The sequence below is a fragment of the Doryrhamphus excisus genome, linkage group LG5 (genome assembly GCF_037039965.1).
Source record: "Doryrhamphus excisus strain RoL-2023G ecotype Guam linkage group LG5, RoL_Dexc_Guam_v1.1, whole genome shotgun sequence".
Taxonomy (NCBI): Eukaryota; Metazoa; Chordata; class Actinopteri; order Syngnathiformes; family Syngnathidae; genus Doryrhamphus; species Doryrhamphus excisus.
In genome coordinates, this window is record NC_136361.1 from 10,258,253 (window position 1) to 10,284,308 (window position 26,056).

The 26,056-nt window shown below is 42.5% G+C and overlaps 1 protein-coding gene across 1 annotated transcript in view; it reads left to right on the plus strand.

The window, feature by feature from the left end:
- Positions 1 to 24,574: 24,574 nt before the first annotated feature.
- LOC131105253 (low-density lipoprotein receptor class A domain-containing protein 4-like) overlaps positions 24,575 to 26,056 on the plus strand; it is a 46,256-nt gene continuing 44,774 nt past the window's right edge. Inside the window, exon 1 of the mRNA XM_058053183.2 lies at positions 24,575 to 25,040. Within this exon, the coding sequence (XP_057909166.2) occupies positions 24,575 to 25,040 (466 nt within the window). The remainder of the gene's footprint in view (positions 25,041 to 26,056) is intronic.

The window sequence follows — 26,056 nt, forward strand, 5'->3', positions numbered from 1 at the left end:
CATCGTAGGAATGAAATATACAACACGGCACTTAATAGCGGCCGACCGCCCTTGGCCGCCTTGTCTGTGTTTACCGGGAGAAGCAAACTGACTTGCGGAGTCCACCAAGAAACGTCTTTCCGACAGCGAGTCAGTAATGAAGGGCAGATCACTCCGTTCGCCCACAGCTGCAACTGGACGTCGGCTACTGAAAGTGCAGGGGGGAGTACAACGCCGAGCCTTCGCGCCGAACCGCTGGTGAAAGAAGCACAGGTCCTTCACGCACTGCTTCTGAGACACTCCAGTCACTACCGCCGGATGTGCGTCCTCTGTCGCCATCTGCTGAGGATCCACCTTCGCACCGTGCACCACGAACCGTGAACCGCTTCGTAGCAAGGAGAACCCTATCAGTGTCCTCAGCCAACCCCCGGTTATTGTCAGCGGCCAAACAGGGGGAATTAGCCAACACCGGAGGCGGAAGTTGGCTCAGGAAAAGGAACTCGCCATCATCCGAGCCCAACAAGGACAGCATATTGTCCATAAAGTCCGCAGCCATGCCATCGCCCAAGCCAGGCAGCGAAAGCAGTCTGTCAGCCCTCTCCGCGGGCGACAGACACTACCGGCTGAGCAGAAGTTGCTTGAGCACGTTGAATTTTCCAATATGCGGAGGTGCGAGCAACAGCTGCATGACACGGGGGGCGACATGGCCAAATCGGAATCCCACCCTTCCGCTTCTTGAAGCATGTTCAACGAAGTCACCAATGTGGCTGTTGCAGGAAAAACTCAGTATTTCGTTTTATGCAGAGCTTTATTTGTCAATGGCTCAAAAACCACAGCGCCACAAAGATGGAACATCTCTTGTATAGCTCTTGTAACATTTACGCGCCAAAAAAACAGGGATCAAACAACGCCCTCAAAATATGAGCAAATACCTTCAAGATGTCATTCAAACTGCAAAGAGGATATACCATTAACAATATGTAAAATACAAAAAAATGTTGGGTATCTCTGTTAAATTGATTTTTTTCCTTTGTTTTGCACACCTTTACATTTGCTCACAAAGAAGGAAGCTAACAAGCTAAATGGTCGATAGGAATTGGCTTCATGCATTCAAGGATGCGACCCAAAAGACACTTGCGGCTTGTGGTTCATTATCTATTAAAATTAAACTAAAAAACAGCAAAAATTAGGAAAAATAGAACAAAAGGAAAAACAGAGCAAAAAGAAAAAGCTGAAATGTTGATGTCAATAACTAATAAAGGAAAGCTTTATTTTTAGTTATTATATATAAGTCAGAATTGTATTAACATCAGTAAACACTGTGTGTGATTGCTAAAGAGGTGAAGCAAAACTGAAAGGCTGTGGAAATATGCTGAAATGTAAAGTGATTGTAGGAATGGTAATGGTAATGGTAATGGTAATGGTTTTATTTCATTTGAACATGCATCAGATTACAATTGAGTGCATCCCATAATCAGTTCACAGTTCCACATGTCCAAAAGGAGTAGGAAGAAGCAAAGCTTATTAAATCCTACCCCTCCATCTGGTACTTTTACAATCACTAACTGTTACATTTGTTCACTTCCTGCTTTCCATAATACAGTTCAAGGGTTTTTTTTGTTTTTTTTAATAATGTATTGTAATGCAATGTCCAATGCCATAATGTGTACCATAGTAAGTGTCAATATAGTGATATATATAGCACATCATGACTGGTTCAAGACTCTTCATCCTTGTATTTAGCAAACTAGGATGGTTTGAATTATTTTAAGAATGTGGATGCTGCTAGAATTGTGAGAATTGTCCGCACAGAATGACTGAAATGTTAACATACTAACTGCTATCATGTTAGCAAGCGATGAGCGAGTACACCATTATCTGTATCTGTCCACTCATAGAAATTATTTGTATCCGTGTCCGTGCTTGGAATGGGTGGGGCATAAACACACAGTGGGCGTGGTTTAGCCATAAATGTGTGGGGCTTAAATGTGTATTTTAAATTAGAAATGTGTATTGTTTGTTATTCAGCTATACTATGTGTACTGTGTGTGTGTGTGCGTGTACATCATTTCCCTATGCTTTTTATGTTGGGGAAAGGGTCCTGTCTAACTTCAACACCCATGTGGGCAATGACAGCGTGACCTGGATTAGGATTAGGGGTGTGATTAGGTAGAACCGCCTCCCCGATCTGAACCAGTGTGATGTGATGTTTTTGGACTTCTGTGCGAACCACAGTTTGTCCATAATTAACACCATGTTCAAACACAGGGATGTCCATAAGCGCACTTGGAACCAGAACACCCTAGGCCGCAGGTCTATGATGGACTTTGGAGTCGTATCATCAGACCTGCGTCCGCATGTTCTGGACATATGCTTTCAACTGATCACCACCTGGTGATGAGTTGGATTAGATCGCAGGGGAGGATGCTGGATAGACCTGGGAGACCCAAACGTGAAGCGAGGGTGAACTGGGAACGTCTGGCAGTATCTCCCGTTTGTCGAGTCTTCTCAGAACTCTGCCTGCATACTGTTGCCTGCAACTTTGACTGCAAAAAGGAGGATTTCGCAGCAACAGGCCGGTGGTGTACCCCTTCCTTGTGGATTGTGACCTCCGGTTCTTACTCCACAACAGCCAAGGACCCAGATAACCCCAATTCTGACCAAATGGCAACCCAGGGTCCAGATGCTGATTCCAGCTGGATGCCCAGTGCGGAAGGGACCTCAGAACCCCTTCCAAACCACACTGATGATGTTGGCCAAGCTGAGCCTGCCGGTCCTGGGTTCCACCACAATTCCTTCCTCTCTGGTGTGCGTGGTGGACGTCTTTCCAGCTCTGGAATGAGCAGATTGTTGGAATGGTTTGAATTGGTTTTCAATAGTATTATTGTTGCTGGAAATGTGGATTTATGGAAAATGTGAGATTTTTCTGGAATGTGGTGTCAATATATATATATATATATATATATATATATATATAGAGAGAGAGAGAGAGAGAGAGAGAGAGAGAGAGAGATAGATATAGATATAGATATAGATATAGATATAGATATAGATAGATAGATAGCCATGGTCTCGAGTGAGCTGATTGAAAAATAATTTGAGAAATGTGAAAGTAGTTGAGCGTCAAAAATGGGTGGCATTAAGATAATAGAAGAATTTCTGTTGACAAAATGTTGCAAAAGAGAAAATGGAGAAAAACTGCACCATAGATGCTATACACAAGCCCACTATACAAGCGCTCGCTAATCTGTCAAGCCAACAAAGGAGGCAAGTCAGGGCTGCATTTGCATGACAAGCTGGCCCCGTTAGCTTGATTGAAGACAAAACTATTTTAGAAGACAGGCTGGCTGTGTGGTATGGTGCCGACCACCTCTGGATGGGCCTCAGGACCCACAGTATGACTGTTGTGCATGCATGTGTGTGTGTCTGGTTGTTTTGATTGTGACTGTATATACTTGACAAGCGGACGAAATGAGTTTTCTTGGGTAGAGTGGCTGGGCTCTCCATTTCAGATGACAAGCACTCTCATCCAGGAGAAACTTGGAGTAGAACCGCTGATTTTCTGCATTGAGAGGAGCCAGATGAGGTGGCTCAGGCATCGGGTCAGGATACCTCCCGGATGCCTCCCTTGGAAAATGTGTGGTGGTAGGAAGCCTTGGGGAAGACTCGGGACACGTTGGAGAGTTCTGTTTTTCACCTGGCCTGGGAATGCCTCGGGATCTGCCGGGAGGAGCTGGTCAAAGGCTGCTGCCCCCACAACCCAACCTCGAAAAAGGAGAAGAAGATGGACAGATGGATGGATGGATGATTTTGAGTTGGTGTGTCATAATACCCTGCTATAACACGTGTAAAAAGTCATCCTGAAAAAAAGGGTCAAAAGCAGCACTCCATCCATCTGCATCCCTCCTGGTACCACAGCCCAATTTTAGAACCTTGTGTGTCGCACCCGACACTTTGCCCAGCCATGACCAATAGGGATAATAAAATACATACTCCGGCAAACAAATTTATGCAATGAAATCCAAGTACTTTCTTTGGAGAAGACCCACTGGCAGTGTTCTCCAGTAAAAGTACACATACAAGAGACGGACCAAACCATTTCATATACTGGTGGTGGTGGAATTCTACTAGGTTTGTGTGTCTCATTACCACAAGGTTAAGGGGGGTTAGTCCTGACATGTTTTTTATATATCTCAAGGCCCACTGTGGATGCACTGCAGACACGGCAGGGTGGGAAACCCCTACTGTCATTTAATGAATGTGCCTCTTAATGCCATGTTACCTCCGTGGAAGAATGTGTATGTGTGCAACCTGCATGCTTGTCACTATGTGTATGTGTATGTGTGTGTGTGTGTGTGTGTGTGTATGTGTGTGGACACAAGGAGCTGTGACTGGGGTGAGCCCCCCTATGGATTGATTAATGAGCACTGAAGACAGTGATTGAAGCTGAAAGCTGAAGCTGACATTCTTTCCAAAGGATTCCTTTCATAATTAATAGTAAACATGTTTACCTCATCCAGAAATAAATGATATTTAAGGTGTGAAAGGTGGTTTAGTAGTTGGTGTAGAAAGTCTTGTTGGCAAACACAGAGGTCAGACGTTTTGTCGTTGCTCACCAGGGTTGCACCCATCTTGGGAGGGATTTTGGTGAAAGAAAGATGCCCAAAGCAGAATGTTTGACAGTAGGGATGCTGTTGTTGGACTCATATTCGCCATTTCTCTGCTGAATCCACTTGATGCGAGCAAAGAGCTCAATTTTGCTGTGATATGAGCACATCACATTCTTCCAAGCTTGTGTGAGTCATTCAGGTGTTTTTATGTCAACGGTTCAGACGGGTCTGTACATGTGTCTTCCTGAGCAGAGGGACCTTATGGTCCCAAGCATCTTACTAATGCTTTTTTTGTTGACTCTGCTCCCAACTCCGTTGATATCATCAATCTTGAGGTCAGCTCTTTGGTCAAGAAGTCCTACAGGATTCTCAGAACATAGAAGATCACCGGAGCATGTTCACAAAAGCTGTACTACGCGGAAAAAGAGGTTCATGAAGAGAGAGATGGATAAGAACTGAGACTTGGATATTTGTCGACAGCCAAAAGGAACTAAAACTATACTAAAAAAGAACGAGCCAAGCAGATACTATGGAATCCTACCCTACTGCACAATATCCATCCACAGATGGAGGAATCAAATGAAGCAAAAGATCGGAAATTCTAGTTTAAAAATATGATCACGGAGGCACAGGAAGCCAAACACGACTATAAAACCCTATACCACATAGTGCAGGATCCCACAGGACATAGAGGAATGCCGGTCAAGGACAAAAACAGAAAAATGTCAAAACAGATAAGGATAAAAATGTCTGCTAAATTGCTAAATAAAATTTCTCAAAAATGTTAAACCAGCCTGAACCTACACAAACATTCTTTTTTAACTTCAGGCGAGAACAGGAGCTTCTGAAGACTCGATCTCGGAAGATAAGTCCGTGCAGCTTTCAAAAAACAAAAAAGACAGTCAGGTCCCAAGATTATACATGATTGTTCTGGCACATTTGGCTTATTTGAGAATAAAGTGTTACCTCGAGATATGAAATGTATTTGTTTTGGTGTTTTGGTAATTTGTCTTGGAATTTTCATATTATGAGACAAGATTTACCCGAACAGTCATCCATCCATCCATTTTCTATGCCACTATCCTCACCCATCACAGGTAGGGTTAGGCATCATTTTGAATTTGAACCGATTCCTCATTTCGATTGAGGTTTCTAACGATTGTCGATTCTGATTCATTTCAGAGGGAGGGTCATAAAAAGTTTGCATGGTTGAAATGAGGATGCTAACCAAAATTCTTGAATGAAATGTCTGTCTCCATGTTTGTTGTTTAAATAATGTGAATGACTTATTAATTACCATACATTTCTCCCACGGCTATTAATAACCAGTATATAAGTATCAAATCATTGAACATGAACATAAATATTGAGAAGACTCTTTGCGGTATATAGGAGTACACGTTGACAAATGACTAGTATTTTTAAAAAGCGTATAAAAAAACAATGGCACATAACCTATTGTTTATGTGTTGGAGAATGTCTTATGATTCAGAATAGACAAAGTGTTAGTTCCTAATAAACTTCCTGGAGGAAGTCAATGGTTTGATTTAGAATATAGCGCTTTTTTAAAACCAACTGTCTTCAATGTGGGCTGCACGGTGGTCAAGCGGTTAGCATGTAGTTCAATTCCACCCTCGGCCATCTCTGTGTGGAGTTTGTATGTTTGTGTGGCTTTTCTGCGGGGACTCCAAATTGTCCATAGGTATGAATGTGAGTGTGAATGGTTGTTTGTCTATATGTGCCCTGTGATTGGCTGGCCACCAGTCCAGAGTGTACCCTGCCTCTCGCCCGAAGACAGCTGGGATAGGCTCCAGCAACCCCATGACCCTCATGAGGATAAGCGGTAGAAAATGAATGAATGTCTTCAATGCAATAATCATTTATTGACTAGCGCTTTCTCTGTTACCAGGGTGCCATATATCCAACTGCCAACTTGAAATTAACAGCGACTGAGATGAATATAATATAACGCCCAACGTGAAAAATTAACTTCACCATGGTAAACAAGTAAAGTGAATAGAGTAACGTGTGATCAGGCTAGCATTAACTTCAGGTAAAGTACACAGCATTAGTTAGCTGGATATTTGAATTGGCCACCGTTTTCACAGTATAAAGTATCATTTGTTGGCTGCTTCAATGCTGGTATAAGATCCGTGTTATTTTTTGTTTTGCGGCGTAGCCCATCAAAAACGGGGTGAAAAGTCTGGTGTAGCGCATCATAAACGGGGCAGTAAACGATGAATACGGAGGTGTTTAATCCTGTGAGTGGTGCATCCTTCTAATTTATTGCACAATTTCAGCCCAACTAGCAAGTGCCGTTGCACACTGTCCATGGCCGCCTCTTTCCGTTTGATGTTATGCCGTTGACCAATCACCAAACATTGGCACCGGAAGTAAAAAATAAACGGTTCTGGAAGAATTGGAATGTTAGAACTGGTTCCAATCGATGCTCAATGCCCAACAACACAATGCCTAACTGTAGTCATGGATAGGCTGGAGCCTATCCCAGCTGTTTTTTGGCGAGAGGCGGGGTACACCCAGGACTGATCGCCAGCCAATTGTAAGGCACATTTTGACAGCCAACCATTCACACTCACATTCAAATTCATACCAATGGACAATTTGGAGTCAACAATTAACCTAACATGTATGTTTTTGGAATGTGGGAGGAAACTGGAGGACCCAGACGAAACCCAGGTCTTCTTGATCTGATTGTGTGGCCAATTTGCAGTCATACAAAGTGTAAATACTGTTACCACAGTATATTCTGACATATGTTATTTAATGACATAATCATAATCATTTATCATGATGCTGAAAGTGCATGTCTCTGAAACGCCTGATACAAACTATGAATGTCACACAACAAAAGGTACTACTTGAATGTCATTGTAAAGACCATAGGTAGGTAACAAATAGTAATGTTCTAGGTTACGACAGTGTTTATTCTCGACAACTAAAAACCCACCTCTTTAAATCTGTTTTTAATGTCTAACTTTTTATACATTACTGCTGTGCCCCGCCCCGCTTTTACTCATGTTTTAACTGTGTATTACCGAATGAATGCTGTATTTTAATGAATCTTTTACTCTGTTTACTTGCTTTTATTCAACTCCATTCTTCTGTGTCTTTGAGTATTTTGAAAAGCGCTATACAAATAAAATGTATCATTATTATTATTATTAAGTAGTTGGATGCTATTCCTCCTGACTCAAAGTTGATCAATCTTACCTGACAAGCTCCTGTAAATAGTTTAAGTGTGAAATAATACTCGAGAAAACCGACTGGAGTAAAGTTGATAAAGTGTCCTCGACGATCTTCTCAGCCGTTTCAAGTGCAGGCTGGCTTTAGCTGAAAGAATTTGACAGTAATTCCAGTAGAAGGTGGGTGCCCCTTGGAGAAGGAGATGAAAAACTTATGCAATCTATGCTAGAAAGCAAAGAAAGTGCCAACCGACTGGACCGATGGTGTAATTTCCACACGAGCAAAAAGGAAAAACTAAGCGAGTGTAGCAATTGGAGAGGTGCTTTTCATCCCGTATGGAGCTAATCCGGCAATATTGTTGTATTTCTTTTAGTAAGTGATATGGTTTCATGTCATTATGTGGTGGTTTGATGGTCTTGCGTGAAACTGAAGAGGACACTCCACATGCAGCAGAGACCTTCTCTGGCATGACATGCTGTCTGGTCTCTGCTTGTCCTGTGGAGATGTACGATGTCATGTACGATGCAGAGATGAGCTGGAATGGAACCATGCTGTGTGTAAACTCTATGCTAACAGTAGCATGTACATCTTTGGGATGCACCCTTCCCAGTCAGGAGTCCAAAGGAAGCAGCTGTGCTGGTGCTAACCTGAATGTTCTGTCTGGATCTGGTGTACTGCAACATGTTCCCGCTAACCATCCATCTGTCAATCTGAGCTCCAAGCCCATCATCTCTCACCTAATGTTTTCATCATATTCCTCAATATGGCCGCTATAGCATTTTGTGCAGCATGGCTTAAGCTGGGCGAAGGAGGAGAGCTTCGGGTGCGACCTGTTCATTAGAGCATCCATCTGCTGCGAACCTGCAGCCCTCACAGTATGGATGCATGTTTTAAATGTGCTAAAACGTGTCGTGGAACATACAGTGGGTTACAAAAGTATTCATACCCATGAGCAACACCGGATTTCTTGGCACAGAACAAAGGAAAGGTTCGGTTTCTCCTTTTTACATGAAAGGAAATAGCACAAATATGACAACGGATCACTGATTTCATTGTTGCAAAAGTATTCACACCGAGGCATCCGTCATAGTCAGCACTTGGTTGCAGCTCCTTTGCCAGCAATACCAGCTTCCAATCGCTTTGGATTGCCACCAATGAGTTTTGCGCCCTGTTGTTTAACAATAATGCCCACTCCTCTTTGCAATACCACTCCAGCTGAGTCAGATTCCTTGGTGGTCTTCGGTGGACGGCAATCTTCACATCCTGACACAGGTTTTCTATTGGGTTGAGATCCAGGCTCATACTTGGCCAGTCTAGAAGCTTCACTTTCTTTTTGCTGAGCCATTCTTGTGTCCCTCCAGCTGTATGTTTTGGATCATTATCCTGCTGGAAGATAAACCTCCTTTCAAGGTTCAGGCTTTTTCTCCAGGATGTCAATGTATTTGGCACTATTAATCGTCCCTTGCTCACCAGGATCAGGGGAAGAGAAACAGCCCCATACCATTATGTTCTCACCTCCAGGTTAGGGATGGTATGAGCCGTGTTGGCTTTGCACTGAACATAGTACTTCCTGAAAATCATGTTGTACTTGTACTTTTTCATGAGACCCACACAGAGCAACTCTACGGTGGAAAGTCTGTGGAAAGTCTGTGGAAGCCACACTTGCTTCAGTAATTGAATGAGATGGTGTGTTTAAACTTTTGGGCAGGTACTGTCCTTGTGAGTGAAAGTTGTGTTGCTAATGAATAAAAGAGGGTTTAACCGGGTTTCACGTTCCCATTTTGACTTGTCGCAGCAGGAAAAAACACCAGTCCAATCCGTTGAAGGCTTGTTGCAATGCGGGAATTATGGCTATCTGTGGTTTCAATGACTCAGAAGGGCAGGTATGTTTTTTATCACTTATTTGAAGGGCCTCACCAGTTTAGTTTTCCTAACATTAACAGTCCAGCCTATTAAAGAACCCAATAACCAGGAACTAGGAATAACTAGGAACCAAATAAAATCCTGGTGATGAATGAAACGACATGAAGAGGCATGGTAAAATCATTCCTGTGTGATGTCACAGAGTGGCGGACTTCCTTATATACTCACTGCCCTCCCCCAAGCGCTGCTCCGCTGTGTACTTGCTCGCAATGCCTGCCAGGGGAAAGCATCAATTGTTTACAATTCCTAAAGACGCCACCATCAAACACAAGTGGTTAGAGTTCCTGATTCCCTACCAGCAAAAGAAATGCATTTTAATCTGTCAACGTCATTTCACACTAGACTGTTTTGTGAACATGGGCCGGTATGCAGCTGGACTAGCCCACAAACTTGCTGAAGCCCTACGCTTCTCCAACGTTACTTGGTCGTGTGGAAGAGTCAGAAGGGCAACCAGGAAATAATAATTTATCAGTGTCCTAACTGTTTATTTAGTGTAAGTCATGAAAAAGGTGCTTGTCTGTGTAGCATTATAGCATAGAAGAAGCGGGGTTGCTAATACTACTCAAGTTTTTTACACACTGTCAGTCCCGGAATAACACATTACATTTTAACGCTAAAATGCTAAAGCTACTTACCACTGAGACACACCTTGGAGTAACCTCTTTTCTTGAGAAACTTCAGACACTTCCGGATCGGATTCGGGATCCAACACATATGACTGTATGTGAAAAGCGGACATTTTGAAAAGATACATCGCCGTTTATCAACTCCTATAAAGTTTGTGACACAACCTGGAAGACTTTATATGCACTGGCAGTGGGCAAAATCACCGTTTATTATCAGCTCTCATACTGTTTCTTAACTCTTAAATAGTTAGCGACACAAACCAGAAGTGTTTCTATGCCCCCTGCCTTGTGCCCAACCACAGCAGAGTGGGCGTTCCTCGAGGCGGGCAGTGGGTGGAATACATTAAAACAGACTGTTTTTGCGGGAACCATGAAATCCAAAGAAATACAGCTGAATATCTGCAGCCGCTTTGTGTGCTGGTTATTGTGTGTAGCTGCTCTATAGGAGTCCACAACTCAATACAAAGGGCTGAAAAATTTGCCTAAATCTGAAATTGACATGGATTGATCAGAAGTTGCTATATGTACTGCCCCACTGACTCCGGTAAACGCACAGCTTCACCAGAGAGTGTCTGAAAAATAAGTTACACCTCAAACTGATTGTTTCCGTTGTGCAATACAGTCACACCGGAGCTGCACCGCACAGAGCTTGTGCAACACAGATTCAGTGTGAGTCCGCGGTGAAGCCTATGGGATGACACTTCTGAGGCCGTGGTTTCAGCCAGAAAAGGGTGCCTTGCACCCTTTGGGTCCGGAGTGAGGCCTTGCTCCGGGAAGAGGAATTAGAGTATCCTGGGGGCAATGGAGCTTGAGATTGACAGGTGTATCGGGGTTGCCGTGGTCGATGTACCGGTCAGTCACGGTGAAGAGAGAGCCGAGCCACCAGCATAAACTTTTAATTAAACGCTTGGTTAATTAAACACCCTCACCTATGGTCATGAGCTTTGGGTGGTGAGCAAAAGAGCAAGATTGGTTAGATTCACAATGAGAGCTAGGATAAGGAGGAGCTCAGAGTAGAGCCATTGCTCCATCGAGAGGAGCCAGTTGTGGTGGCTTGGGCATCTATCGTCCGATGCCTCCCGGGTGACCTCCCTGTTAGGGTGTTGTGGGCATGCCCGGCCGGGAGGAGGCCTTGCGGTATACCTAACAAACACTGGAGGATTCATGTCTCACAGCTGGCCTGGAAGGGCTGGAAGAGGTGGCTGGAGAGGACCACAAAGTCTGGTCTTTCCTGATGAGAATGCCACCAAGGATGGATGGTTGATTAGGAATTCATTGATTGAGTGATTGGTCACTAAGCTACCATATGATTGGAGGTTTTTTTTCAACGGAATTTTACCTTTATTTTGTATTTTCTGGAGACACATTTCAAAGCAATAAAGCCCCGACAAATACTTTACCTTGACAGAGCCAAACTCTTAAAAGCAGGATGCTGTTTCCTTGTTACCTGCACTATCCAAACATTGTGATCACTACTGTTTATGGCTGCATAAAACAACACACACACTCACACTTACACACACACACACACACACACTTGTGCCCTCTCTTTTTCCCTCACTGTCAAACCCACTTACACTTATAGCTGCCTGCCTTAGAGGCTGTGTCAGCATTGCCATCTGGTCGGCTCTCTTATCTACTGCTGATACTGAGCATGTTGGTATGGATCCGATACCAAGTGTATCCAGGACCAGCAATGCTGATACCAATGCATTTTACGTGAAAGTTTTCAAGATCATTAAATGAATGTGATTTTGCATCTCCCTCGCCATTGTGGTCACTAGACTCTTGACAGATAACTGATTCATTGTAGGGGACCAGCTAACACACTTTTCAAAGCGGAATCCCACATAGTACGGCACAGCCTAGATCTGTTGGCAAATTATCGTCAGCCATCTGTCCTGCATCTATGGTTTGGGTTTAGGTTCATTTGGTCTGTCGGGCGGTTTCACCAAAATACTTAAATGACTAATTCTAATCGAAAGTTCACTTTGACTGTTTGGTCATCCCTTCACGACATACAGTATGTACATCATGTCAATCAGTGAAGCTGGTGGGAGGTTACGGGGCATGAAGTGAATATGGTTCCAAGTGAGTCCCATGTTGGAGACCACCACAATATGGTAATGGTCATGTTTTATTTCATTTGAACATGCATCAGATTACAATTGAGTGCATCCCATAATCAGTTCACAGTTCCACATGTCCAAAAGGAGTAGGAAGAAGCAAAGCTTATTAAATCCTACCCCTCCATCTGGTACTTTTACAATCACCAACTGTTACATTTGTTCACTTCCTTTCCATAATACAGTTTAGGGTTGTTTTTTTTAATAATGTACCTCATACCGAAGTACGAGGTGATATGAGCATCCAATGACATAATGTGTACCATAGTAAGTGTCAATATAGTGATATATATAGCACATCATGACTGGTTCAAGACTCTTCATCCTTGTATTTAGCAAACATCAACTGCTTGTATTGTTTCTTGAATTGGCTCATCGTTGTGCATTGTTTGAGGTCCTTACTCAATCCATTCCATAGTTTGATTCCACATACTGAAATGCTATGGCTAGCATAACGTAGTCCTAGCATAGAAGTGTTTCAAATGTACTTCTTCCCTGAGATCATATTTCTCCTCTCTTGTAGAGAAGTATTGGATGACATTTTTAGCTAATTGCTTGTTTTTAGCCTTATAGCCGGAACTAAGGCAAACAACGTGAAAAACAAAAACTGTCACCCAGGAGGCGATGCAGATTGTGACAGTACCCCCCCCCCCCTTGTCACGATGAGCTTGGTTATTACTCAATGTAACACTCTTGACTCACTGTGTCAGCTTAACGCAAAACTCATCACACTGCAACTTAACACTCAAAAGGTAGTTAAGAAATATACCAAAACAAGCTTAAAATAAAAAATACATATTAGAACGTCTTCCAATAACCAATTTCACTCCAGCAAAGCATTTCAAAGCTGATATATTTAGCTGTTTCTGTCCACCAGAGGGAGCCAGAAGAGGCCCCGGCCAATAGCACTTAGCGTTTGTAATTGAAAAATTGTATGTATTTTCAGGCTAGATTAAGCATTTTCAAGCATAACAATGGCTAAATGGAGGGAAATCCAAATGCCAAAAGACGCACACAGACATGTGATGATATGTAGGATTCTACACTGGTCACTAGGGGTCAGTATTGTTACATTGATGAGACAATAGCCACTGCCAATAAGTAATATGCAGATAAAGGAAGTAAAAACAGGAACCACAAGGAAGTCATCCAATGCTAACATGTGTGAGTCTATATTATGTTTCATATGTCTTATTTTTTTAATAAGACTGCTATAGGTGACATAAATATACAATTTGTACGGACACACTGATTAAATTTTTTTTTGCATGTTTGTCACAAACAAATCTAAATATTAGTCAATGACAACACAACTGAACACAAAATGCAGTTTTTCAATGAAACTTGTGATTAGAGCTGATAACTAAAGCTAAAGGTTGCACGGCGATCGTGTGGTTAGCGTGCAGACCTCACAGCTAGGAGACCCGGGTCAATTCCACCCTTGGCCATCTCTGTGTGGAGTTTGCATGTTCTCCCTGTGCATGCGTGGGTAGTCCATAGGTATGAATGCGAGTGTGAATGGTTGTGACCAGTCCAGGGTGTACCCCGCCTCTCGCCCGAAGACAGCTGGGATAGGTTCCAGCACCCCGGTGACCCTCGTGAGGATAAGCGGTAGAAAATGAATGAATGAACTAAAGCTAAACTGAAGTTAATAAGTGGTTAGGCCACCCTTAGCAGCAAAAACTGTAATCAAGCGTTTGTGATAACTTGCAATGAGTCTCTTACAACGCTGTGGAGGAATGTTGGCCCACTCATCTTTGCAGAATTGTTGTCATTCAGCCACATTCCAGGCTTTTCCAGCATGGAGCCTTTTTAAGGTCATGCCACAGCATCTCAATAGGATTCAGGTCAGGACTTGGACTCGGCCACTCAGAGGTGGACTTGCTGGTGTGTTTTGGATCATTGTCCTGCTGCACAACCCAAGTTGCTTTCAGCTTGAGGTCACCAACAGATGGCTGGACATTCTCCTTCAGGAGAATTCATGCGTCCATTCATGACATCAAGTCTTCCAGGTCCTGAAGCAGCAAAACAGCCTCATACCAGCCCCAGACCATCATACTACCACCACCCTATTTTACAGTTGTGAAGATGTTCTTTTTTTGAAATGCAACTTTTGTCTGGTAAGAGTATTTTCCCAAAGGTTTTGGGGATCATGAGGGTGTTTTCTTCAAAATTGAGTAAGCCTTGATGTCCTTTTTGTTCACCAGTGGTGTTGGTCTTGGAACTCTGCCATGCAGGTTGTTTTTGCTCAGTGTCTTTCTTATGGTGGAGTCATGATCACTGACCTTAACTGAGACAAGTGAGGCCTACTATCCTTCTTTGGATGTTGTTCTGGGGTCTTTTGTGACCTCTTGGATAACTTGTTGCTATACTCTTGGGGTCATTTTGGTTGGCCCGCCACTCCTGGGAAAGTTCACCACTGTATGAAAATGGCTATGACTGTGGTTGGCTGGAGTCCCAAAGCTTTAGAAATGTCTTTCTAACCTTTTCCACACTGATAGTTCGCTTGTTTTAACCCTTAGACCAGAGGTAGGGAACCTATGGCTCGGGAGCCAGGTAGGGCTCTTTTGATGACTGTATCTGGCTCTCAAGCATTTCTTACCACAATAAAAATGTATTTTTGCTAACATTTTAAAGTAAACCATCACAGAAATGACTGTTAAAAATAATATTCAAAATCAACAACTTTCTTATGCATTTTAATTTGTCCATCTATATTCTGCTGCAATACGGCCAACCATATCTATCTTTCCTGATGATATTTTCCAGGTCAAACACCAAAACTTGATTATTACTGGGTAATGCTGTAGTCTACCTCGGTCATTGAGATGTCAACATGTAAATATAAACTTTTCTCCTTTAGTCAAATAGTCACCTAGCTAAAGCTACAGAACCAAGCCTTCTGACGAAGATGGCCAAAAGAATGAAATATGTCTACGGAGTACGGTGCAAAATTATGCAGCAGCAGAAGTTGTATTAATGGCAACAAGTATTTGATTTATTATTAGACACTGCGCTGCTCACGAAAGTGTGCAGGCCACACCCCATTGGCGTGGGGTATTGTGCCTGGTCTACGTAATTAGAGCCCATTATATCTAAAACTGTTGGTCTTACATAAAAATGCACACATTTTATTGCATTCAATGTTTAAAAAAATGTATATGGCTCTCACAGATACACATTTTAAAATATCTGGCCTTCATGGCTCTCTTCGCCAAAAAGGTTCCCGACCCCTGCCTTAGACGCATAAGTGGGTCAAAAATGACTCGGTCAGGTTGTTTTCTTGAAATATCTTCGTAATGAATTTTTTTTTATCATTTCATATTCCAGGTATTCCTCAAAAAACATGTTTTTGATATCATGCCATTCACATTTTTAACTTATCTTTTATACATTTTAAGAAATTTTAGTTTTTGTGTTACTACCCCAACCTTCCATGGGCAACACTTTTTCACACCGCTTTATTCATACACCGTTTTGTACAGCTTTCATCATGATTTGACTCTTGCGGTCGTGTCCTGGTCTTGATATGAGGGCGGTCGTTGAAGTGCTGCCAATTTAGGACTTTGGCATTGAAGCCAGACATGATCTCATCAGTCCAGCTGGGCACTCAACCCATTCTAATGCTCAGCTACCAGGACACATACATGTTGATGATCTACTTTCTATTTGTCTCTTCCTCTTAAAGTGTACTTTCACACATGTTGCATTCTCGCCATAAATAAGCCTTTCCTTCCTTCTCCCACACTTTTCTTTCAGTGGGAACTGTGGTGTCTGCCTGCGGCAATAAATGATGGCGGGAGGGGTGTCACGCCCTGTTTGCTTCAGTTACCTTCTTGGGCTTTAGTTTCCGTTTTTGACACCCTTATTTTGTATGAAACTTCCTGCTTTGCCTTGTCTTCCTTCGTTGCCCAATCATCCACACCCGTCCCTAACTTCTGTTTGTATCTAATTCAGGTGTGTGCTTCTCCCTGAGCGGGATCATTATTGTTTGTCCGCCTGCTTCCTGAGTTGCTTTTTCCTGCTGCTGCAATTTTTGCAAAAAAATTAGATTTTTTAACTACATTTGGTCCTGTTCTCTGCATCCTGGGGTCAAACCTTAAAGCAATCAAGCCCGACCGTGACAAGGGGGAGTTTTTTTCTCCTTTCTTTTTTTATGAAGAGGGTGGATACAAGGTGTGTCTGTGTGTGTATTTAATTCCTGGTTTTCTGCAGACCAAAATCTGTAATACACATTGGAATGTGCTTCCCTTTCGGGAGAAACAAAGTTCACAGCACTGAAAAAAACATTACATTGTGGGTGCAGCTTACTGAGTGTGTGTAAAACACACACACACACACACCTGTAGAGACAGGATATGACAGCCCCTGAGCCAGACAGGGCGAGACACAGCAAATGATGATCTGTCTGGAAAGGCGTTCCACAAAGACGTGGAGAAAACCGTTAATGCTTAAGCAAACATTTGTCATACAGTAGCTTTTCCAGCTTTGTCAGCAAGGAGCTGCCTGGTGGTTCACTCATGAATATCACAGGGAGCATTGAGCATCTTATACTAAAAAAATTGTTCTCAATCAGAAATCACTCCACACTCTTTATTGCTCTCTGGTTCTACCATATCTTACTTATTGTGTGGAAATATGGGCTAATAACTATAAAAGCAATCTTCACTCGCTAAATGTACTGCAAAAAAGGTCAGTAAGGATAATTCATAATGTCGCCTACAGAGAACATACTAACTCCTTATTTCTAAAATCACAAATACTTCAACTTGCTGATATAGTTCATCTTCAAACAGCTAAAATAATGCATAAGGCGAAAAACAACCAATTAGCTAAAAATGTCATCCAATACTTCTCTACAAGAGAGGAGAAATATGATCTCAGGGAAGAAGTACATTTGAAACACTTCTATGCTAGGACTACGTTATGCTAGCCATAGCATTTCAGTATGTGGAATCAAACTATGGAATGGATTGAGTAAGGAAATCAAACAATGCACAACGATGAGCCAATTCAAGAAACAATACAAGCAGTTGATGTTTGCTAAATACAAGGATGAAGAGTCTTGAACCAGTCATGATGTGCTATATATATCACTATATTGACACTTACTGTGGTACACATTATGGCATTGGATGCTCATATCACCGCGTACTTCGGTACGAGGTACATTATTAAAAAAAAAACCTTAAACTGTATTATGGAAAGCAGGAAGTGAACAAATGTAACAGTTAGTGATTGTAAAAGTACCAGATGGAGGGGTAGGATTTAATAAGCTTTGCTTCTTCCTACTCCTTTTGGACATGTGGAACTGTGAACTGATTATGGGATGCACTCAATTGTAATCTGATGCATGTTCAAATGAAATAAAACCATTACCATTACCATTACCATTACCATTCCTACAATCACTTTACATTTCAGCATATTTCCACAGCATTTCAGTTGAGCTTCAGCTCATAAGTTTCCAAAATACTCTTGCATTCATTCTGCATTTCAGCATTCATAATCTTTAACAGCCTTTCAGTTTTGCTTCACCTCTTTAGCAATCACACACAGTGTTTACTGATGTTAATACAAATCTGACTTATGTATATATAATAACTAAAGATAAAGCTTTCTTTTATTAGTTATTGACACCAACATTTCAGCTTTTTCTTTTTGCTCTGTTTTTCCTTTTGTTCTATTTTTCTCAATTTTGCTGTTTTTTAGTTTAATTTTATCTCTACAATAAAACCATTACCATTACATGCCACTACTTTGGCATTCTCAGGGAAGATTCTCGCGGTCCTGGGCCCCCTTCTAACCTCAAGCAATTACCCTCCATTGTCACAATTGGAAGAGGTTGACTACGGTATGGCATGAATGTGTACACCAGCACATTACCGGGACATAACTATAAACTGGCATAAAATAGTACAAAAGTCAAACCTGTAGGTTGCTCACTTATACACCACTATCTATGCATCCATCTTCTTCCGCTTATCCGAGGTTGGGTCGCAGGGGCAGCAGCCGAGGTAGTGAAGCCCAGACTTCACTCTCTTTGACTACTTTACCCAGCTGGGTCTTCCCCGAGGCCTCCGCTGGTCCAACCTGCCCTGGACACCTCCAAAGGGAGGCATCCTGACTGGATTCCTGACCCCCCTCTCGATACTGAGGAGAAGCATCTCTCCTCTGTGTTTCTCCTGGATGACGGTGCTTGGCATCTTCTTTCTAAGGGACAGCCCAGGCAACCCGACGGAGAAAACCAATTTTGGCCGAACTTGTCCTTTCGGTCACTAGCCAAGGCTCGTGACTACAGGTGAGGGTTGAAACACGACTGGTAAATTGAGACCTTTGCCTTTTTGGCTCAACTCTCTCTTCACCACAACAGACTGACGCAGAGTCTGCATCACTGCTGATGCCGCACCAATCTGCCTGCCGATCTCGCGTTCCATCCTTCCCTCACTTGTGAACAAGACCCAGGGTACTCCACCACGTGGTTAGCATATTGGCCACACAGTCAGGAAAATGGGGAGATGTGGGTTTGAGTCTCTATTTCCTCCCGCATTCCAAAAACATGCATGTTAGGTTAATTGTAAACTCTAAATAATATGTCAAACATACGGCCCGCGGGCCAGATCAATCCCACAGATGGGTTTAATCTGGCCCACATTTTACAAAGTATAAAAATAAGATGCATTTTCACTAAAATTAACTGCTGTTTGAATTACAGCCACTGAATGGTGCTCTAGTAATTGTGTTAAACAATATATCATATATGAACTTGTATATATAACTCATCAATATATCAGTATAGAGCAAGTGCAGCCAGCAACCTTGTGTTTTACCTGCGTCATCTATTACGGTGGCTAGCATGCAGGCCACACAGATAGGAGACCCAGGTTCCATTCCCCGCTTGAGCATCTCAGTTTGCATGTTTCCCCATGCCTGGTACTCCGGGTATTGTGGTTTCCTCCCACATTCCAAAAACATGTTAGGTGACTCAAATTGTCCATAAGTATGAAATTGGCTGGCTGTGATTGGCTGGCAACCAGTCCAGGGTGTACCCCGCCTTTCGCCCTAAGACAGCTGGGATAGGCTCCAGCATGCCAGTGACCCTTGTGAGGATACAGAAGATGGATGGATCTATTACGGTGGTGTGTTCACAGCATGTTGCAGTGTTGTCGCATGTCGCCATTATCTGAGTTGAAATATGGCAACTTTCATTGACAGCAGAGAAGAGAGAAGGTGAATGAACTGTTGGCAAACCTGAAGAAATGGCAACAACTGAACAACTGAGAGATCAGAGCCTGAGGTGGAAGCTAGCACAGTTAGCTTGTGTGGTTGTGTGTACGCTCGATTAGTATATTTTCACCACTGTGTATTTTGGGATAGGCTCCAGCATACCCCTTATGAGACTTACGTCAAGTGCCCAAGACGACATCTCGTGATACTTGTCTTGCAGGTGAGGGTGCAAAACCTCTGAATTTTACGGCTCAAAGAGAAGACCGTCATCACCCCACAGATATGTAAATATAAATTAGTGGCTCTGTCATCGCATCGATGCATACACATCGACTCCCTTTCCCGGACAACAAGTCTCTCGTGGGCGACACTCGGTGTTTCATTTTACGTCTATAGCACAGATTTATCATTCCAACAAGAAAACATAAGCATTCAAACTTACCATAGCATGTTTGTGTTTGTGGCATCCACCGTCAAACATAGTACACATCATCACACACCTTACTCGCCAGCGCACTTTTTTTTCGCTTTCTATATTAAATGTGCATGTTTACTGGTTATAGATGTTGATATTTGAATGTCTGGAACGGATCAATTGCATTAACATTATTTTCTATAAGAAAATGTGCTTTGGTTAGAGTCCGTTTTGGTTAGAGTCCGTTTTGGTTTAAGTCGGACCCCCTTGAGCAAATTATGACATTAAACAAGTAAATACACTGTATTTGAGAAGTTTGAGTTGAAAAATGTCCTCAATTTAGGTCACCACATGTCACTGTGGGGTGATGATGGACACCACAGTCAAACCTGTTGAAAACCACTGCATTAAAGCAGTGCAGTGTATATTGTACATGTACAATATACATTCATTCATTCATTCATTTTCTGCCGCTTATCCTCACAAGGGTCGCGGGGGTGATGGAGCCTATCCCAGCTGTCTTCGGGCGAGAGGCGGGGTACACCCTGGACTGGTCGCCAGCCAATCACAGGGCACATATAGACAAACAACCATTCACACTCACATTCATACCTATGGACAATTTGGAGTGGCCAATTAACCTAGCATGTTTTTGGAATGTGGGAGGAAACCGGAGTACCCGGAGAAAACCCACGCCTGTACGGGGAGAACATGGAAACTCCACACAGAGATGGCCGAGGGTGGGATTGAACTCGGGTCTCCGAGCTGTGAGGTCTGTGTGCTAATGACTCGACCGCCGTACAGCTTGTACAATATACAATATATTTTTATTTTCTGAAAGTACATATAATGCTATTTTTTTCATATAACGCCATTTTGCTTTGTTTCTTTATGGTAATGGTAATGGTTGTATTTCATTTGAACATGCATCAGATTACAATTGAGTACAATTGATCCCATACCGAGTAAATAGGAGCCAGAATATCCATGGAGTGTTGTCCATTTTCCCAGATGGATTACCATTCTCAGGAAGGACCACAGTTCACTTAGTAGCATCCTCTTCACTGCCTCAGTCTGCCTGTGTCTGGGCTCTATCAAAGATCACATGTCCTCGGAAGGTCAGCTTCGACTATGACAGGTTGCACTTGTCAACGTTTAGCGTTGTATGCACCTTCTGGACCTTCCCAAGCATGGCATGCAGGTGAGCATCTTGTTCCTTTTGCAGGCACCTTCACACCAGCACATTGTCCATGCACCACATCACACTGTCGAGCCCATCTGTGACCTCCGTCATCATTCTGTCCTGAAAGTGTTTGGACGTGTTGTGTTGTATGCCAAAGGGTAGCTGTCTAAAGTAATAGCACCCCAAGGACATGAAGGAAGTTAAAACCCCATATGTGCATCCAGCTTGCTGAGTCTTCTGGTTCCATCCAGCACCTCGAGTGTTTCTTCCACTAGGCAGTATGAATGTCTCTAAACACAGAGACACAGAGTCCAGTTTGAGTCCAGTTTGGTGTACATTCTCACACAACAGCTGTCTTCCTCTACTCTTCATAAGACACCCATCCACACTTGCTTGGATTTGTCCATCAGTGGCAATGGGATTCTCCTTTGCATTTCCAGTGAGCATGAACCCCTATTTCAGCTTCATGGCACCTCCAGCATCACTGTCCAAACGAGCAATGAGCCCGAACCGACCATTGGCCGTCCCGGGAGTTTCCCCCGCAGTCAGCCTGAGGCTCTGTCACCAATTACAGAATAAAATGGCAGAATTCAGCCATTCTCCTCTCACTCCATGTTAGTGTAATGGTACACACTTCTCCCTCCCAGTACCGCTGGCAATTGAGAAAAGGAAGGGGGGGGGGTGTCTGAGCCACCCCTACAGACCTCACAGAGTCAGGTTGGGTGAGTAGGGAGGTTGGAACGCTTGGATACTCGGGTCACTGTGAGCAGTGACAACTTGTCCTGCCGCAACTCTCACCTCTTCCCTTGCACTGAAAGATGCTAAATCTGTTTGTTGACGTGTTAGCTGACCGCAGTGGACGATGCGTCTCACATGGACGTATGTCATCAACATGAACAGTCCTGGAACTTTTCTGACACACGTAGTACACCCTGAATCTTGTCCTTTTTAGAGCTGCGGACATGATGTTGGCAGGCCAAGCAGCTGCTATAATGAATGGCACCAGCATTTTCTGCAACCCGTCTGAATTTACGGATATTGAGAGATACAACACAAAAGGGAATAACCGACACTGATTATTTCATTGTCAATAACACACACACACACACACATGACTAGCTTACAAGTGTGCAACCAAAGTGGATACATAAGTGTGTGTGTGTGTGTGTGTGTGTGCACAGACTGCAGCCATGGAGGAGGGTAGGGGAGGTAGACTGGAGTTCATTTGGTATTCAGCCTGCCTGGTATTTAGCTGTCTGCTGTCTGGTCTGGCCTGTTAGTGGTGTCGCACTGCTCGCTCCCTGGGGACTAAATTGACGCTCCAGACAGACTGCGTCTGTCTGAGTGTGTTGTTTGGTGGTGTTGGGGTGTTTGTCATCATGGAGGTGACAATGGCTCACCATGTTTCCGTGCTCAAAGTATCTCGGTTAAGGTTTGCACTTCACATTGACAAGCTTAGAAATAAGAATATTCACAAGAGCACAAACATAAGATGCTCGTCTTTATGTCACATTTTATTGCAGCATAAGCAACAATTGTTGTTAAAAAAAAAGCATCTTGTTGTTAGCGGCTAGGCAGCTCCTATACCTTCGTAGCCAATACTCACCGTTTTGAGTGTGTTGGTACAACATATTGGTACTGACTTCAGTGAAAGTTTTTAGGCAAGATTCAGAGGGTACAAGTAGAGGTCAAGGGGGCATGGTAAGAAGGGCATTGAGGGCCGGCAGGCCTCAATCTCAAGACTGGTGCAGGGGTCAAATCAAGGTTAGCCTCCTCCATTGGCGGAGTGAAACTTGAAGCGCCCCCCCCCCAGCCCAGGAAAGCCCTCTTGTGTCTCCTCCCCTGGGGTCTTCTGTCCCACCGCCATTGTCAACCACAACCTGGACATCTGCTGCCACACACACATTACTCACATATTACTGGCTGGCAGATGCTTGATTTGTTTGGAAAAAAATACCAGAACTTTGAAAAATAAAGTACAAGTACGCATCATAGGCGTACATTTTTCAGCTTGATTTAAAAGCAGTGCCTTCATGAAGGGGTGTCATTTTTGCAGGCTTGTTGCATATTGTAAAACTAAAATGGATCAATAATAGACATTACACTAATGTGCTACAATGTTTTTTTTTCAGAGAGCTGAATACATATTGACCTACATCGTAGTATATTTAATGTACAAAATACATATTTTCATTTTTATGTATTATTTGGACACCCTTGTTTTAATGTTTATATCATCGAATTGGTGTTTGGGGAAGTGTTAAAGGTTTTGATGTTTGCATTTCTTGTAATAAAATTTGACCTTTTTCATGATGAAACTGTTGTTTTATTCCTATTGCTATAAACTATTCCTAGTATTTCCATATATGAGTACATTTCCGTTGTCATATTGTAACATGAAAAAATGTTTTTTTCATATTTCACATTTTATATATTAAAATATACAATTACATATAGATCTTACCACAATACAAATACAAATCCTATATTTTTATTCATGTAAAAATAATATGTTTATATATATATATATATATATATATATATATATATATATATAAAATAACTAAATGATTAAAAAAAAGAGCAAAAATGTATAATGTAAGGAAATAGAAATGCTGATGTCAAAAAAAAATCTGTATCACTGAATTGGTCTTTGTGGTTAAATGTTGATTATCTTTGCTATCAAATCATTTATCATGTTGTTTTAGAAATAAGTTATGCTAATATTTCCACCTGTGAGTGCAGTAATTTTCTTTCATCTGTGTATTTTTATACTGTACATATTACACACATATTAATCCATTCCAGAAGGTCTGACTCAAACAAAAACAAACTCTAACCAAAGCAAATGTTCCCATAGAAAATAATAAACCCAACCAATCTGTTCCACACTCCCAAAAATGTGGCACGTAAAAGTGGAAAATATTTTGCAAATAAAATATCTTAAAATATATACAATGAAAAAATAAACTAAAAAGTTAAAAAACTGTGAAAGACATGATATAAGGGAAAAATGACACTCTCCAATCAACCAAAGTTGCATGTTTTTGGAATTTGGGAGGAAACCACCAGTCCACCTGGAGAAGACCACTGGCCACCATGGTGAAACACAAAAATCAATTGAGTTAATAAAGTAAAATTTTATAAATAAAAACATCTGTTCTGATATTTTGTAAGCTTTTAGATTTGTATTTCATATTGTGGATAATATTGATTTTTAGTGATATATCATAAAGTAAGTGACTTTGGACACCGTGCTTGTAAAAAAAAGACTTGACATCATGCATACTGAGGCTCCGCCTCTCGAGTCCTCTGGTTGGTTGCCATGTCTGTCAGTGACGCGGTGGGCGGGGTTTGAGCCCACCCACTCTGTGTTGGAGGACAGCTGCACTCGCAAGAGCAAAAAGGAAAAACTGCACAATGCAAGAACCGCACAAAACCTCCCAACCTCGAAGCAGCAAATAATTCACTTTCCGAACCGAAGCCGAGCCGGACCATGGCCTGAAGACCACCGTGGAAAATACGTGCCAAAGTGTCGGACTCTGCTGCCGCTGCCTGGAAGTTTTTTGCTTGTTTTCCCGTCGGGGGGGCCGACGGTGGCGGCGGCGGAGGCTCCTCTCCCCCCGGAGCGGTGTCCCGGTCTACCGAGCCCCATGCAAAATCTAACGGCCCTTGCTGGTTCCGACAAGTCCAATGTCACCTGCTCCTGCAACTGTACCTCTTCCCAGCCACAGGGAATGGACATATGTAAGTACACACTTTTATTTCATGGACACTTTATGGTTCAATGCTGCCACGGCACGTAGTCTTCATGCCACAGCAACCTACTGTATGTGCTATTACAATAATCCCAATAACAACAACAACAATAATGATATAGTACTTCAGTATTGCATGTGTCTTACAGTAGCAACTTAATAGAGGTTCCATTGTGCGTGCTGGTATGTATACTGTAATGTCATGTATGTGTACAGAGTGTATTGGTATTTTTAGGTCAGACGCATGTATTTACACTGACTAGTCACAATAGCCCATGAGGAAATGTGCTACAACTGGACTTAGGTTAGACTTTTAAGTCGATGTAATTCCTGCATTTTCTTTTCTCATTCTAAAATAGTCATATACTTAAAGTCAATGCAAGCATTTGGAATAGAGGCATGATTTTGGGTACATTTGGGCACATATTTTGTGTCTAAGTGCAGCTGACAGTGACCTGTGTGTGTGAATACACTGAAAATAATATTGGGTGGAGTGAGGTTTCAGTCAAAAGTTCAAAGTTTGTTTTGGTAGCATGGTGTGGCTAGCGCGTCCATGGTAACGGAATTGATGATCAATAATAACATTGTTGTCTGCTGTTGGAATACGGTGACTGGTCTAACAGTTATGCTTGTATGCTGGAATATCAGATGCTGAATCAGTCCAATCTAAACAATCTTTCCGATGAGTATAAGTATAAATGTTTCATTGGGGTGGCCAAGGTGAGACTACTCACATCGGGGTAGCAATAAGTTGATACCTGAATTGTCAACATGGCAAGTGGGGTGGCCGTAGAGTGTCGTCTGGTGGCCACCCCGTAGCTCTGCCATTGCTTTTGGACCGTCTATTAGAACAGTTAGTAGCTGAGCAGTGTGCCAAGGACATTGGTTCAGTGCATAGTTTCTGGATTCTGCTGACCATCATAGCGACCAAACCCCTGCAGTGGATGCCGATAGGCCCTCCTGTTTTAACTCTAGACTCCATGGTTGATATGCCCACTCATGCTT